The sequence below is a fragment of the Lacerta agilis genome, chromosome 1, assembly GCF_009819535.1.
Source record: "Lacerta agilis isolate rLacAgi1 chromosome 1, rLacAgi1.pri, whole genome shotgun sequence".
In the NCBI taxonomy this organism is placed as follows: domain Eukaryota; kingdom Metazoa; phylum Chordata; class Lepidosauria; order Squamata; family Lacertidae; genus Lacerta; species Lacerta agilis.
The window spans coordinates 67,163,704-67,179,665 of record NC_046312.1 but is presented as its reverse complement, the minus strand read 5'-3'; the positions used below and the strand labels follow the sequence as shown (position 1 = coordinate 67,179,665).

The 15,962-nt window shown below is 41.1% G+C and overlaps 1 protein-coding gene, 1 non-coding gene and 1 pseudogene across 2 annotated transcripts in view; all 3 read left to right on the top strand.

Annotated features, from left to right (window-relative positions):
* Positions 1–15,962, top strand: part of IPO7 (importin 7) — a 40,428-nt gene that overhangs the window by 9,750 nt on the left and 14,716 nt on the right. Inside the window, exons 2-14 of the mRNA XM_033152771.1 lie at positions 3,304–3,385; positions 4,818–4,971; positions 5,410–5,568; positions 6,280–6,436; positions 6,698–6,787; positions 8,117–8,211; positions 8,319–8,403; positions 9,552–9,686; positions 10,626–10,725; positions 11,304–11,380; positions 12,454–12,570; positions 14,203–14,292; positions 15,134–15,299. Coding sequence (XP_033008662.1) covers positions 3,304–3,385; positions 4,818–4,971; positions 5,410–5,568; positions 6,280–6,436; positions 6,698–6,787; positions 8,117–8,211; positions 8,319–8,403; positions 9,552–9,686; positions 10,626–10,725; positions 11,304–11,380; positions 12,454–12,570; positions 14,203–14,292; positions 15,134–15,299 — 1,507 coding nt within the window. The remainder of the gene's footprint in view (positions 1–3,303; positions 3,386–4,817; positions 4,972–5,409; positions 5,569–6,279; positions 6,437–6,697; positions 6,788–8,116; positions 8,212–8,318; positions 8,404–9,551; positions 9,687–10,625; positions 10,726–11,303; positions 11,381–12,453; positions 12,571–14,202; positions 14,293–15,133; positions 15,300–15,962) is intronic.
* LOC117048669 lies at positions 277–665 on the top strand (annotated as a pseudogene).
* LOC117061778 lies at positions 14,845–15,025 on the top strand. Its single transcript, XR_004428146.1, has one exon. It is a non-coding gene; the product is annotated as a small nucleolar RNA SNORA23 (small nucleolar RNA).

The window sequence follows — 15,962 nt, the reverse complement described above, 5'->3', positions numbered from 1 at the left end:
TGTGTGCATTTATGAATATTAATATTTATTCTATATTTGAGACCTTAAAATTCTTACAACAATCAAAAGATACCTGTGTTTCCACTATAGCTGACACCTTTGTTGCAAGAGGGCTGATCATTGCAGTTTGGAGTCTAATGAAATTAAGGGTTTAGGCTTATAGCCATTGATCTGTATACTTTTCCCCTCCTTCAATACTCAACCTGTGATTTTCCTAAGGTGAGTGCTGGGACTTCTTTAAAAAGGTGCAGGCATGCCTCTTTCACCTCTTCTTGAGCGCTGAAATGACTAAGAAGAGAAGGAATAATGGCCGTGCCAAGAAGGGCCGGGGACATGTCCAGCCTATTCGCCGTACTAACTGTGCCCGCTGCGTCCCAAAGGACAAGGCCATTAAGAAGTTCGTCATCCAAAACATAGTAGAAGCAGCTGCAGTCCGAGATATCTCAGAAGCAAGTGTGTTTGACTCATGCCCAAACTCTATGTGAAGCTTCACTATTGTGTTAGCTGTGCCATCCACAGCAAGGTGGTGAGGAAGGACCGTACCCCTCCACCCCGGTTCAGGCCTGCTGGTGCTGCACCAAGACCACCCCCTAAGCCTATGTAAAGAGATGGTTTGAATGATGCCAGTTTCTACTATTGACACAATAAAATTACAGCTGGTCTTTTAAAAAAAAAAAGGTGCAGGCAGGTGCTTGGAGATGTATTTTTCTTTTTAATATTTGCTGCTAATTGTGTGTGTTTATAGGGCTAGGGATTCTGAATATCTGCTTGCTACTGTTATGTCCCCTTTTAAATCCATTCCCTATTTATTTGTAGCAGGACTTTTAAGAACAGTTTCCCCTCTGATCTCTCTGGAGAAACTTTTAAAGCAAACCTTGGAGTCATTAGCTTTTCCATTTCTGTGATGTTCCTCTAAAGCAAATATCCCTCTGTGACAAGATCTGGTAATCAGTACTCATGGTTGATAGGTGTACAGTCATACCTCAAGTTGCGTACACTCCGTGTTGTGTATGTTCGACTTACGGACCTCCGTGACCCAGAAGTCCTCCCCAGAGCGCGCACAACGCATGTGTGTGCAGAAACATTTTGTGTACTTCGCACATGATCAGAAGTGCAAAAACATGCGAACTTCCAGGGTTTTTTTTGGGGGGGGTGTTCGTGTTAAGCACACCCGTGTTACATAGCGCGATCCGGAACAGACCACTGTAGTCTGAGACTTCCCCCACCCCATCAAGAATAAGATTGTGTTGGTTTCCTAGAAGTGTGTAAGTCACTTGCAACGAACAGCAGGAATTGTCTCTTACACATACCCTAGGACTTTAAACTTAACTTTGATTCATTCTGCATAGATTTGTGTTACATGTTCCTAATAAACAGCATGTTCCTAATAAACATTGACAGATTCATAAGAGTGGAGTATCATGCTCTTGAGATAGAGATAAGCTCCTAGCCACAGGCACAGAGTTCTCAAACCAGGAAGAATGGAGAGGAGGGAAGAGCACCTGCTTTGTTTGTGAAATGTGGAGGGGAAGAAGGAATAGCCTGCAGCTCAAAAATCAAACTGTAATAGAGGATAGAGGAGAAGGATTCCTGAGCTGCCCTCTTTCCAGAAATGCTGTGTGGGAGGCAGAGAAATCTTGAGTACTGTCAATTTTCAAATTATGTGGGGGGTTACGTTCCAGGGATAGCACATAAAACCAAAATCACATATAGTCAAAACACATTGGGTGCAATGGTGGTTAGGATTGCTGAAGTCTTTCCTCCCAGATGTCTGTCCCCTTGCTGCCTCCTCAATTCTGTAAAGTTTTTTTTTTTTTTTTGGCCAAGCGTATTGTGCTGGTCCAAGGGTAATCCAAGAGGTGAAGTCTAGGTCCAGTCCAAAGTCTGAGGAGTCAATGAGGGGTCAGTCCGATGAAGCTGAGGCAGGGTGCAGGGCAGAAAACTAAGTGAGGTCAGGAACAGGAACACAGGCAGGATCTGGCAAGCAGCAATGTTGCTCCTGCAACCTGGGGTGGGATCTGATCACCCTTTTATCTCTGCCGAGGTAATGGCCAGTCCCAATCCCCCCATGACTCACCACCCTGCCTCGCCTGAAGGTGAGCACTCCTCCTGCAAGTACTCAGGTCCTTCCTTCTCTCAGCCCTGAGTCTCTGCAGCTCAGGAGACGCTGGGGGGGGGTGGTTACTAGACCCAGGGGCCGCCTCAGCCTCTGATGGCCCAGCTGTCGGCAATGAGGTATCCTCAGCACTTGGAGCCAGGACAGGCTCAGGCCCCTGACTGCCTAGCTGGTGCTAGTTGCGGGGGAACCTGAGCAGACTGAGGTTCTTCAGGATCAGGCCCCAGACTAGGTTCAATTGATGCCTGAGGCAGAGGATCCAACGCGAACTGAGCCTCCTCTTGTCCCGAGTCTCAGGCCATCACACGTATAAAGCTGAATGTGTGCAAGTTAAATGTGCATATGTTGTGAGTCTACTGTATTATTTTATGGCAGCATGCTTGTATTCCTCAAACTCACTTCCCTCTACAATGTAAGTATGAAGGATTGGTAAATTCAGCCAGAAGAACAACTCTGTTCTTCTGAAGGAGGAGTGTGTACCATGTGACTGTACACCCACACCCATGGTAAATTAACAGTCTGGTGGGAAGACGGTCTGTGATTTAGCTTCACATTTCAGGTCAGGAGCCAAGAGTTCCTTATTTGCTTGACCTGCTCATAGTTAGTCTGTCAACATTATTACCCCTAGTCTCATTCTCAAAATCACTTCTATGGATCTAGATTTTTCAGAAGCATGCACTGAAAGGGTAGGAGAAACACCATACTTACAGCATGCTCAACATCCCACTTGTGATTACAGTGGAGTGGTAAAGGGTTAACAAGCCTTGGTTCTATGATCTTTATTACACACCCTTGAAGAAAATGCAGATAATGGAGCAAGAGAAAGTGATGCATATATTTCCACTTCCTGTGTTAAAGCTGATAACATCTCACGCAGCCAGATAGCTCTTAATAAGATTATGCAAGAGTAAATGGCATTAAATGTGGTAGGCATCTCTTGTCCCAAATGGGAAAGTCGTCTGGGAGGGGGAGGAAAACAGAAGGGAAGCACGCCCATAGGAAATGAAAGGGGGGGACCACCAGTAAGAAGCTCTGGGTGCTGTTTCTTAAAGAGTAGGGCCCCCTCCTCCTTCTATCTGGCTTTAGTTGAAGAACATACAGCACTCTAAAAACTACAAAGCTTTATTTGTAATGGTTTCCACAAATTATTTTGACATCTGACTACATTGTATTCACTTACTTTACAGGCTCACAAATCAGTGAACTTCGTTTCAACTCTCCTTCAAATCACTATGTCAGAGCAACTGGATTTACCAGTGAGACAGGCAGGCAAGTGTTGATTTTATTTATTTATTATAGTATGTATGTTAATATTTTTTGACATTGGGCAAAAATATGTAATGATAAGTAGATTTTAAAGCTTTTGTAACCTGGATAATATGAACAGAACCCATACGGTCTTAGAAAATAGGTATGGGTGTTTTGGTGGGGAAAAACCCTTGTACTACCAGTCGTTCTTTAACAGTGGTAGAACTAAACAAAATAAAAAAAATTCTTTCCAGTAGCACCTTAGAGACCAACTAAGTTTGTTCTTGGTATGAGCTTTCGTGTGCATGCTTTCATTAGTGGTAGAACTAACATACATACTAGCTTTCGTTAGTGGTAGAACTAACATACATATTTTTCCACACAAAGCTCTGTGTCTTCAGTGTGTTTATGATTACATGACAATGGTGTGTTAATATTTTGAGATGAAAGTTCATCTCATACTTCTCTGCCATTGCATTTCTTTAAAAAGTATATAATGGCAGCTAGAAATAGTACTGCTGGGATAATACCAGACTCTTCAAGCTAATTGTGTTTGAGATGCATGCATTACTAATTTGACTGTTGGAATAACAGCAGGCTTTGCACATCATTTGGAGTCCAGTCATGGATGTAGGCATAAAGATTTGCTTCATGCCAGCTGAGGTGTACAAGGGAAATACTATGCTATGGTTCTCTTGTGATATAAGCTGAGCTAAAGTACCAGTAACTTCCATAGCATTCTGAAGGCTTTGTTTGTATGGCCTGCAGCTGTATTATATTTTTGCATCATGGAACAGTTACATTTGAAATACTTTGTTTTTACGGTTGGTTTATACCTCATAAAATATTGAGTTCTATACCAATATGATGAATTGGAAATATAAACATGGATAAAATAATGATTTGTTCTTCTTGAATTCAGTAGTATTGACAACTCAGTCCCTTTCACCTTAACCTCAGTCCCCAAACATCAGCGCAAATGAGAAAGTTCAGAGTAATTCTGAAAGATTATGTGAAGTTGGGTAAGTTTGACAGTGATAGTCATAGCATAAAAGAGTGCTCAAAGTCAGTCTTAAGGATATCGATCAGACATCAGACCTGTATCCCATAATTCTGCCAAAGAGCTTATAGGGGGCTTGTCTCATCTTAGCTGTGCAGTAGCCCTATGAAATAGGTTAGACTGATTGTGAGTGGCATAAGATCACCAAGAGAGCTTCATGTCTGAGTAGGAAGTTGGTACACAGGTGTCAGTTGTGACACTGTGACCACTTAATCACACTGACACACTCCCTTAAATATGTTCTGAGATATGTTAGTCACAAGCTGCTGCTCAATCTCCAAATAATGTTTGATTTGGGTTTTTTTTTAATGTGTTAATCAGTATTACTACAGAGACATCATAATCTTAAAAATGGGCTTGGACAATATTAACATTGAATGCTTCTCTTGCCAGGTGTTATCTACTTGAAAAATATGATAACTCAGTATTGGCCTGACCGGGAAACTACACCAGGAGACATCCCACCTTACTCAATACCAGAAGAAGATAGACATTGCATTCGTGAGAATATTGTAGAAGCCATTATTCATTCTCCTGAGCTCATTAGGTATACTCTGAGTCATGATCACAGAGCACACTCTTTCCTAACTCTTTCCTTGTTATTTTAAGCCTTCATTGTCACTAGAAATTGTAACGTTGATGTTGCTGTGATTTCAAATAAATCTAGGTAGGTGCTGATAAAGGTATGAACGTGACACCCATGTAATTGCTAATGAAGCAAGAGAGGAGATCTACCTGCATTACTTTGAAGAAGCATGGCTATTTAAATAAATTCATTTGTGTGCATAAAACTATTGTAAACTGCCCTGTGATCCTTGGATGAAGGGTGGTTTAGAAATTTATTTTTGTTACTTAATAATTAATTAATTAATTAATTTCATTTAGTACAACATTGTTTGCTCACTTTAATTAAGTATTTGGCTATCCTAAAAAAAATCCCAGCTAATGCATTGTAACAATATTTTTGTAACTTCTTGTGTTCTAGGGTACAGCTTACTACTTGCATTCACCACATTATCAAGCATGATTATCCAAATCGTTGGACTGCTGTTGTAGAGAAAATTGGCTTTTATCTTCAGGCAGATAATAGCGCCTGTTGGCTTGGAATTCTTCTCTGTCTTTATCAACTTGTGAAGAACTATGAGTAAGTTCTTGTATGTCTTGTAAACCTATAGAAGAGCCACATCAGAGATGTGTGGTCCCAGTTCTCCTTGTAGTTTACACAGCAAGTTCCTAGACAGTAGAGTTGTTTGAATTGTCAAACTGAGTAAGCTGTGGAATCGGCCCATTTTGATAATTGAAGAGAAGGTTGCGAGTGCAAAGACTACTTCTATCAGGATCCCTGTACTAGCCTTTTATTTAAAGTGTCTTAAAGTTCAGAACATAGTGGGTGCTGCTCCCCTGCCTCCTACTCTATCCTTCCAAATTCTTTGTTCTGTGTCCTACCATTTTACTCAAATTTTATAATCCTAGATGATTTGCAAGTGTCTAACCTGCTTTCACTTAAGGGGTCATGTGAGGTGATTTTAAAAGTTTAAATGTCTGGCCCAGAGCATGGATTGGAGCACATTGCAGAGTTTTATTGCTGAAGCCACACAGGTTTGGTCCTTGGGACATTTCCTGGGAACTTTAATTAAGATGCTTGAGGTCCTTGGAGGAGGACTGGGATGTAACTTGTGTAATTGCAGGTGTTCACTTCTTCAGAGTCATGCTTTTCCCAAACAAACATTAAGGATGTCTGACTTCCATGCTCCATTGCACTAATCCACCAATCTAATGGTGTCCCTTAACATCATTATTTTAAGAAGTGTGGCATCTAAATTCTTTCTAATGTCAGTTCTCCTCCTCCTTAAAGATATAAGAAACCGGAGGAGCGGACTCCTTTGATAGCAGCAATGCAACACTTTTTGCCTGTTCTGAAGGATCGTTTTATCCAGCTTCTCTCTGATCAATCTGATCAGTCTGTCCTTATCCAGAAACAGATCTTCAAAATTTTCTATGCTCTTGTTCAGGTAAGAACATTTTTTTCATTCCTAGCGCAGTAATGCCTTAAATAATGTAGCTACTGCCTGAAGCTATTTTTCATCAGTGCTTAGCTAAGGAAGTCAGTGACTCATTTGGGATTATTTTGATCCAGAGTGGGTTTTGTAGACTTGTTCATTTTGAGCTTATTTTGGTCTTTAGCAAGGGAATGTTCCCAAAGAATATATTCACATGGAATATATTTTGAGCATATTTTGTAACCATTGCTTTTTTGTTTGTTTGTTTAATAGTACACATTACCCATGGAACTGATCAATCAGCAAAATCTAGCAGAATGGATTGAGATTCTGAAAACAGTTGTGGATCGAGATGTACCAGCTGTAAGTGCTTGTTACATTCAGGCCAGCCAGTTTATGAGCATGCAAAGAAACCATATGTGTAAGCTGAAACTTTCTTTATAGTTTTTGCTTCTGTATTTCCCACATCAGATGTGGTAAGCTACTTTTCAAATGGAACTATGGCTTGTCTTGTCAGAAGTGGGTACAGTCATACCTCGGGTTGGGAACGTGATTCGTGCGGGAGGAATGTTCGCAACCCGCAGTGTTTGCAACTCGCAGCACCGCGTTTACACGCACGTGACACGATCTGGTGCTTCTGCACATGCGCGTGATGTCATTTTACACTTCTGCGCATGCGCGAGTGTCACGGGACATTCAGAAGTTTGGGAGCAGAGAGAGGGAGCGAGAAGGGAGTGACACAGAGGCTGTGGAAAGCAGTAGGGAAGAACGAAGAGAGAGGGAGGAGAAAGGGTTAAACAGAAACAGTGGGGTGGAGGAGGGAGCCCTTGATGTTGGTCCAGCAGAGAGATTGTCACAGCGGAGAGACAGGAGAAGAGGAAATGATGTGAGCAGCTTGGGGGGGGGTTGCCCAAACTATTATGTTGGGGGCGGTCCCGCAAGCGGGCAGTGTTGGCAACTGATAGTGAGGGGTCGGATGCTTGAGAAATGAGCTCTGCTTTGTAAATATGTACTTAATAAATACTATTCTAAAGCAAGCAGACTAGCAAGTGGATTTTCTTGTGAGAGGCTCCCACACGATCATGACAGCGAGCGCCGAAACCCGGAAGTAACCTGTTCCGCTACTTCCGGGTTTGGCGCGGAGCACAACCTGAAAACGTGCAACCCGCAGCGCTCGCAACCCGAGGTATGACTGTATTGCAGTGCTGGAACTGCAACATGTTTGTGATTCACTTGCTTTCATGTGAACTGTTCCTTTTGGATCATCTGAAAACATATATAAATCTGAAGGTATTTGGGGGCCCTTTTCTATAAGCTATTTTTTCCACTAGAATATCTACAGTATTTTGTCTTTTAAATACCAGTAATTGCATGGTATACTTTAAGCAAAGATCCTAATTCCTCAGAACCCCCCAAATAATGTGAAGTACTCATTCTGTTCTCCTGCCCACCTAGCAGTTCAAAAGCATGTCAAAGTGCAAGTAGATAAATAGGTACCGCTCCGGCCGGAAGGTAAACAGCGTTTCCATGCGCTGCTCTGGTTCGCCAGAAGCGGCTTAGTCATGCTGGCCACATGACCCGGAAGCTGTACGCCGGCTCCTTCGGCCAGTAACGCGAGATGAGCACTGCAACCCCAGATTCGGTCCCTTTACCTTTTTACTCATTCTGTTAATCTGCTATTGGTTCCTAAAGGAAACCCTTCAAGTGGATGAAGATGATCGACCTGAATTACCATGGTGGAAATGTAAGAAGTGGGCATTGCATATATTGGCTAGACTTTTTGAAAGGTAATGCTTTTCCTCAATACTCTTTTTCATTTTTTAAAAATGTAACTTTTGTGATGATGTGCACAATATATTGTAGTATTATATTGGATTTCTCACTAATACAACAGGTATGGAAGTCCTGGAAATGTTTCCAAGGAGTACAATGAGTTTGCAGAAGTTTTCCTAAAGGCATTTGCTGTTGGTGTTCAGCAGGTAGGAAATTCTCTTTCAAGTCACATGCTTGATTAATAATTACTTGCGGTTTACCATCCTTTCCCCCCACTTATTTTTCTCCAAATATGAAAGATCATACTAAGCTTGCTAAGAAAACATTTGAAATAAAAGTTCTGTTGCCTCCCCCCTCAAAATAAAGTAGGAACTGCTACTGCTTAAAAGTGTTTGATCCCTTGTTCTTGGTGTTTTGCACCATTTATTTTTGGATTATCAAGGTCTTTAATGATGGTATAGATTAGAGGTGAGCCTATTGCCCTCCAGATATTTTTGGACTACAATACCCCTCACCATTGGTCCTGCTGACTGTGGTTAATGATAGGTGTTGAGAGTCCAACGGCATGTGGGCTACAGGTTTTCCATTCCTGGTGTTGAATGAAGCTTGAGTGACTTGAGGTCATATATCAAGTCAGACTATTTGCCCACGTAGCACAGTGATTGGCAGCGGCTCTGAGTTTCAGATTGTGAGAGGGGTGTCTTTTCTCTAATACAGTTGTACCTTGGTTGTCGAACGCCTTGGTACTTGTACGTTTTCTGCTACCAAACAATCGAAACCTGGAAATGAGTGTTCTGGTTTTTGAACTTTTTTTGGATGCCAAACATCCGATGCGGCTTCCGCTATTGTTTCCAGCACGCCTGCACAATCGGAAGCCACGCCTTGGTTTCCGAATGTTTCGGAAGTTGAACAGACTTCTGGAACACATTCTGTTCAAAAACCAAGGTATCACTGTATTGTGATATTGGATATTGAATGTGGGATCTCCTGCATGCAAAAGATGGGCTCTACCACTGAGCTATGGCCCATCCCCAAGGGGGAACATAATTTGTGAGACCATACTCAAGGTTGCTTCCGTGTGAATTGTTTCAGTGCTCCTGTTACTTGCAAATCATGTAGAGATACGCTGACCACTGCTGGTTTATATAAACTACCAGAACTGGTGTTATTGGCACACTCCAAAAGGTACAAGCTCTCGTTTCCTAATTCCTTCCCATGCTAATAGGTACATTCTAAATCATGTGCAGAAAGCTGCGACCTAAACACAACCTAATATTAGTTTTTAGCAGTTATCAGCAAGATGCTTTAATCTTTAGAAACAACCAACAGTAGTTGTTCTTTTGCTTTTTTAAAGGTTTTGTTGAAAGTGTTATATCAGTATAAGGAAAAGCAGTACATGGCTCCTAGAGTTCTGCAGCAGACACTGAACTATATCAATCAGGGGGTGTCGCATGCAGTCACTTGGAAGAATCTGAAGCCCCATATCCAAGTAAGTGCTTTTCCCATCCTCCTCTCTGAATGGTGACTGCATAACAGAATGAATACCTTAAGCCTTTTCTAGCCCTGTGTATTTTGAACTTGAACTTGAACCGCTTGCTATGTTTTAAATTTGGTTGTATTGAAAATAATGCTCAGTAAATACCCATAGTTGCTTTGAAAGTCATCAATTAAAGAAACATGGTGCACCAGAGAAATTAATTACAGAAAAATACTTTAGATCTCTTTTGATTCTAGGTATCTTTGTAATTTTTTATTTCTTTATTTTTTGCACATTTGAGACACTTGTATATTTTTTTACACAGCAGTAAAACTTCAGAGTTCATTAGATTATTTTTCTTTTCCCTCAATTTTTTTTAAGTTATTGGCATAGGTATTTAATAAATAATAATAATATTTCTCACTGTGGTGTCATATGAAGCCAAAATAAGTCAAATTTACATATACCGGTAGTAAAAGTAACTATCTTGGCCATAGAAAACACTGAAAATCCATATTGGGGAAGTACCAGTACTTTGAGTAGGCCAACCAAACGGTTACAAAATAAAGTGCAAGCTTTCAAGTTTTTGAGAACTCTTCATTGCACTAGATTACCATCTAAGGTGGTTATATATATATGACCGATGGTAATGCTGTGAGTCTGCATCTGGACAGAGTCTTAAAACAGTGTGGGAGAGGATCTAATAGGCATCCAAATGATGTTCTTTTAGGTGTTATGCAATTATCAGGTTGCACAAAAACTGTTGGTAAGCAGTGGCGTAATAACGGCTAATTCAAGTTTTCATTTGATTTATTTGAAGTTCTGATTTAACTTGTTCAGTTTATGTTGTAGACTGCCCTGAGAACCTTTTTTTTTTTTTTTTTTTTTGGATAGGGCAGCCTATAAATGTCAAACATGCTTCTAACAAGTTATATTCCTTATTATTTGCAGGGAATTATCCAAGATGTTATTTTCCCACTGATGTGTTACACAGATGCTGACGAAGAGCTATGGCAGGAAGATCCGTATGAATATATACGTATGAAGTTTGGTAAGTAGTTCAAAACTAAGTTTATTTTTCCAGCTAGATAGTAATAATGAGGAGGTGCTGTATATGTTAGGGACATTCAATCCCATCCCTCTAGCTGTTGTTAGAGAGCTTTGCACCACAACTTTTACTGTGGCATCCTGTACAAGGAACACAGAACATAACTGGACAGGTCTGTTCTGCTTGTCCTGTACAGGAAGCCTTCACAATAAAGGAAATGCCTCTCTCCACCCCTTGCACAAACTAGTTTGTAACATGCAGAGGTTAATCCTAACGCAGAAAGTACTTTGTGGATATATTTTACAATACTTAGGTTTTGAAAACAAAATTAATATGTTTACTACTTCCAGTTACTACTTCCAACATGTTAGGCATTTTACAGTATTGGGATCTTTATATTATTGTTTGTGTTTTTAAAAACTCCTTGCATAAGTTGAAAGAGGAAATTGCTGCACTTAAATAACAAAACCTGGTGAGTGAGGACTAAAGTGGCTCTGTTGTCTGAATTCACTTCTTCTTTTGCACTAGTTCCTTTATGCTTCAAAGACCAAACATTTAGACTTCTGTGTTTTGCTTAATAGATGTGTTTGAAGACTTCATTTCCCCCACAACTGCTGCACAAACATTGTTGTTTACAGCATGTGGCAAAAGGAAAGAGGTATGCTTTTTAAGGATTACCTGTAATCCAAGAACAGTAACTTTTTCTGGTATTTGTGTGGGCCCTCATATAGGTTTCAGGCCCAAATGTTTCCTATGATTAACACTTAGCCACTACAGTTTACATATTACTGTCATGTTTAAATTGAATTCTAACAAACAGTTTTAATGCTGCTGCTGCTGCTGTTAGAATTTTGTTTGTTTAATGAATCATCACTGCTTGAGCAGAGCCCAGTGTGATGCACAACAAAGAGCTGACAACAAAATTAAATCACTAATAAAAACAAATACACAACTAGTATATTCATAAAAAGTAACAATTATTAAAAACACAATGATCACATAGCTGTTCAGGGCAAACATGACCATATTGGACTAAAGTATATATATACTATATACTATATCTATCTATCTACCTACCTATCAATCTATCTACCTATCATCTACCTATCTACACACACACACACACACACACACACACACGGACAGGCCTCTTCAGGAGGAGCCACACAACTGCTTTCTTTTAGATGGAAGGCACTACTCCATCCCATATTGCAACATTAATCATTCCCTGGACCTACCCTGTCAATCCATCACAGCTAGTTTGCACATGCCAAGAAGGATTGAGAAGACAGGTGGTCCACAAAACCCCTACAGATATCCTGTCTACATCCTCAAGACACAGCAACTCAAGCTGTATAAATATATTTATATGATTATGCAGTATAAAAAGTGAACAAATAATAAACGGATCCCACGAGATGGTGCTCCCGAATCTCACCAAGATCTGTTTCAACCGTGATATCAAATTCAGAGTAAATAGAAATGATTTTGCCCTAAAAGTGATTAGCAAATTTGTTGGAGGAGAACAATGTTCTTAACTCTGGGCTGTACTTAACTGGCCATTTACCACCTCAAACAGCCATGTAGCATCTGAATACCTAAAAGGTAACTGAGCAGTGTTCATTTATTAGAAAAATGAAAAGAAATCAACAAGTGACATCATAGACATAAGGATATTTTCTAATATTTTGAATACTAACTGAAATATCTCAAATTGTCTCTTTATACTAGGTTCTGCAAAAGACTATGGGCTTTTGTTATCAGATCCTCACAGAGCCAAATGCTGATCCTCGTAAAAAAGATGGTGCTTTGCATATGATTGGTTCTTTGGCTGAAATACTTCTGAAAGTAAGTGCACATTAAGGACAGTCAAAATATCCACTCAAAACTTCTCTGCCTAATTTTTGCCGTATGAAGAAGACACTTTAAAAATCCTGTAGCAACACATAAATCTTGTTAACTCAAGTAATTACAGTGGTATCTTTTCCCATGGCAACAACTATATTTACTAAAATCCTTTGTTAGCACATTTTTGAAGTGTGACATGGCTGGCACTAGTATCAGTTTGTATTTTGCTGCTGTTAGAGGAATGCTGATTCCTGGCCAAAGATGCAGACCCAATATTTCCAGGCAGTGATTAACAAAAAATCTATATTGCCTGGCTAAATTAGATCCAGTACATTGGATGGATGATGCATATTTCCTCAATACTGAATCCTCTGACAGGCACACACAACTTTTGCACATGAGGAGTGAAGTTCACCTTTTCAGCTACTTCCCTTCTTCAAAGCCCAGTGTGAAGTGTAACATGACCCCACACCTTCTGCTAGTTTTTCAATGTGTAGAAGATATTGGGGGGGGGGATCTTTTTTTGCAGTAGGCTTCATAACAGGTGGGAAACAGCAAGATGCTGATGCATACTTATTCCAAATCCCCCCAAAATGAGAGAAAATATTACTCCCCTTAAGAGGCTGTGTGTGTGTGCGCGCGCGCATGCATGCATGCATGCAGAGAAGTGGGGAGGGCAGTCAGTGCCAGCTAAGCCAAGCCAAAATGTGAACCTTTAGCAGTGAGATCTCTGACCGTCTGTGAAAGGTGGAATTGTGTTGCTGTAACTGACCAGGTGGGCGACCCTACCTTCCCAAACAAACATTTGCGATTTGGGTGTATTAGGCTATTTGAGAGAGGGTTAATCCTGTAAGGACTGGGACAAGAGTGCTTAAATGCAGTGTATTGCCGGTCTTGAATTTGCACACTTTACATACCGTATATACCCGAGTATAAGCCGACCCAAATATAAACCGAGGCACCTAATTTTCCTACAAAAACGTGGGAAAGCTTATTGACTCAAGTATAAGCCGATTCACCTTTTATCGCTGTGGAGGAGGAGGAACGAGCAGCCCGAAAGCAGCCCTTCGGGCTGCTCCTTCCTCTTCCTCCTTTGCCAAGTTTGCATTTATGCGAGCAGTTCAGGAATGGAACAAGCTGCCTGGGGAGAGTAAAGAACCGCTGTTCTTGTACACTTCTTAAGGAATGGTTGACTGGGGAGAGCGGGTGGCGGCACGAGTGGAGAGAAAGGGCTTCTTTCTCGCCGCCCCCACCGCCCGCCTCACTCGAGTATAAGCCGAGGGCAGCTTTTTCAGCACAAAAAATGTGCTGAAAAACTAGGCTTATATTCAAGTATATATGGTAACTGTCCATGTAGGAGATGCTGTGGTGTAGATATCTTATCTACCTCTTGACCCAGATGCTGAGTTTTCATATTGGATTTCTAGAATCTTTTGAATTGTCAATTGCTAGTTTTGTCTAAGTTCTTTTAAAAATTTAACTTCATCTTGACATACTCTTACTTTAAAATTACCTTTGCAGAAGGGTTAGCAATCTTAATTTTAACAGAAATTATTTCCATTCACCCATCCTTTCTGACAAGCTAGATTGATCTCTAATTGTATTACATTTCATTGTCTTATATTCCCATAGAAAAAGATATACAAAGATCAGATGGAGTATATGCTGCAGAATCACGTGTTTCCTCTCTTCAGCAGCGAGCTAGGCTACATGAGAGCACGGGTAAGTGTAAAACCAGGTCCAGTCTCATCTGCTCTTTCCATTTGTAGCCTCTTGGTGAAGATGTCTAGTGAAGGGGAGGGCTAACATTGCATAGCTTCTTTCACAAAAGGGCTATGTGAAATCGTGAGGAGCATATGATTTCTAGCAAGTGGTTTTGGATGGTTTGTGGGTTGTGGCCAGGGCTTTTGCAGAAGGGGTGGTGTAATATCTCAGGGAAGCTGTTCTCTGGGTTCCCAATTTTTTTTTTTAAAAAAAGGCCACACTAAGAGTGACAACGATCTTGAGGATGCCATGTCTCAATATCCTGGAATTCATGATCACAGCTTTTCTCGCAAGTTCCCTATTAGTATAACTCCTTTGTGAGAGTGGCGTAGGGGTGCTGTGGTTTGTAAATTTTAAGAGTTTAGCGATGGTACAACCTGAAAGTGAGGCAGTCGGTTCTTCATGCAATTAAAGCCACCATGTGTTAAGTTTCCTTTTTAAAGAGACCATCATGCAGTTTGTCACTTGACTGCTGACTTCTCCTCCCAATGAAATGGTTTAAAAGGCTGCAGGCATTTGTGTGCATAGCTTCTAATCTATGCCTAGTGGCATGGTCCATTTGCGTTCTGCTTATAGACCATGTTGCTCACATACAACCTGCAGCCAAAGAGCAACTTGAGATCATAGTACTGGTCTAGTGATGTCGAAAGACAAGCTTACCACTGATCAGCCTCCAAACTCTCATACATGTCTATCTAAAGGGGAAATAAACATTCTGCCTTGCATTTGTGCTTTTCACAACTGTTGTGTGGGATAGGTATGTGCATAATTACCTAAAATTGCATATCATCTTCTCCAGGCTTGCTGGGTGCTTCACTATTTCTGCGAAGTAAAGTTTAAAAGCGACCAGAACTTGCAGACAGCCCTTGAACTGACAAGAAGATGCCTAATTGATGACAGAGAGATGCCTGTGAAGGTGGAAGCTGCCATAGCACTGCAGGTTTTGATTAGTAATCAAGAGAGAGGTGCTTTTTCCTACCCTTTGACCTATCAAGTAACCTTACAGTCTTGTGCAGGAGTGGCAATCTTTTTTATTTGGAGGGCTGGATTTCCTTGGGGCACCACCCCAGGATGGTGGAGTTGCGGCCAGTGGTGTGTGGGGCCACCCCACTATCTCCCTAACTTCTCCTCCCTCTGCATTTTCTGCCTCCCCTTCTCCCTCTTCCCTGTGCAGCAGTTAGACTTGAGAACAAAGATCCCAATAGTGACAATGAAAGCCTCCCCCCCCCCAAGCCTAAGTTTTCTGTGGTTGGGAGGGGATTTTTCAAGGAGGTTGCAGCTGAAGAGAAAAACATTAACCTCCACATGTGTTTCAATTCCCCCTGAAAACTTCTTCCCCACACTCCACAGGGAATAGGCTTCAAAAAAATACTTTCACTGGCAGCTTGTTTCCTAAATCTAACAGCTTCACTGGGATTGGAGGGTGCACACCAGATCCAACGGCAGGTGCATGATTTAGACTGAAGAAGCCTTTTGGATTCTCTCCTTGGAGGCTGAGGCATCATATTGCTGTTGAAGCAATATTCCTAGAGTAACATCCATAATAAGGATAGGGTGGTGGGTGGCAGAGGCACATGGTCCAGGATTGGCAATCTGTTTTCCATATCAAGAAACTGAGCACAACTGAG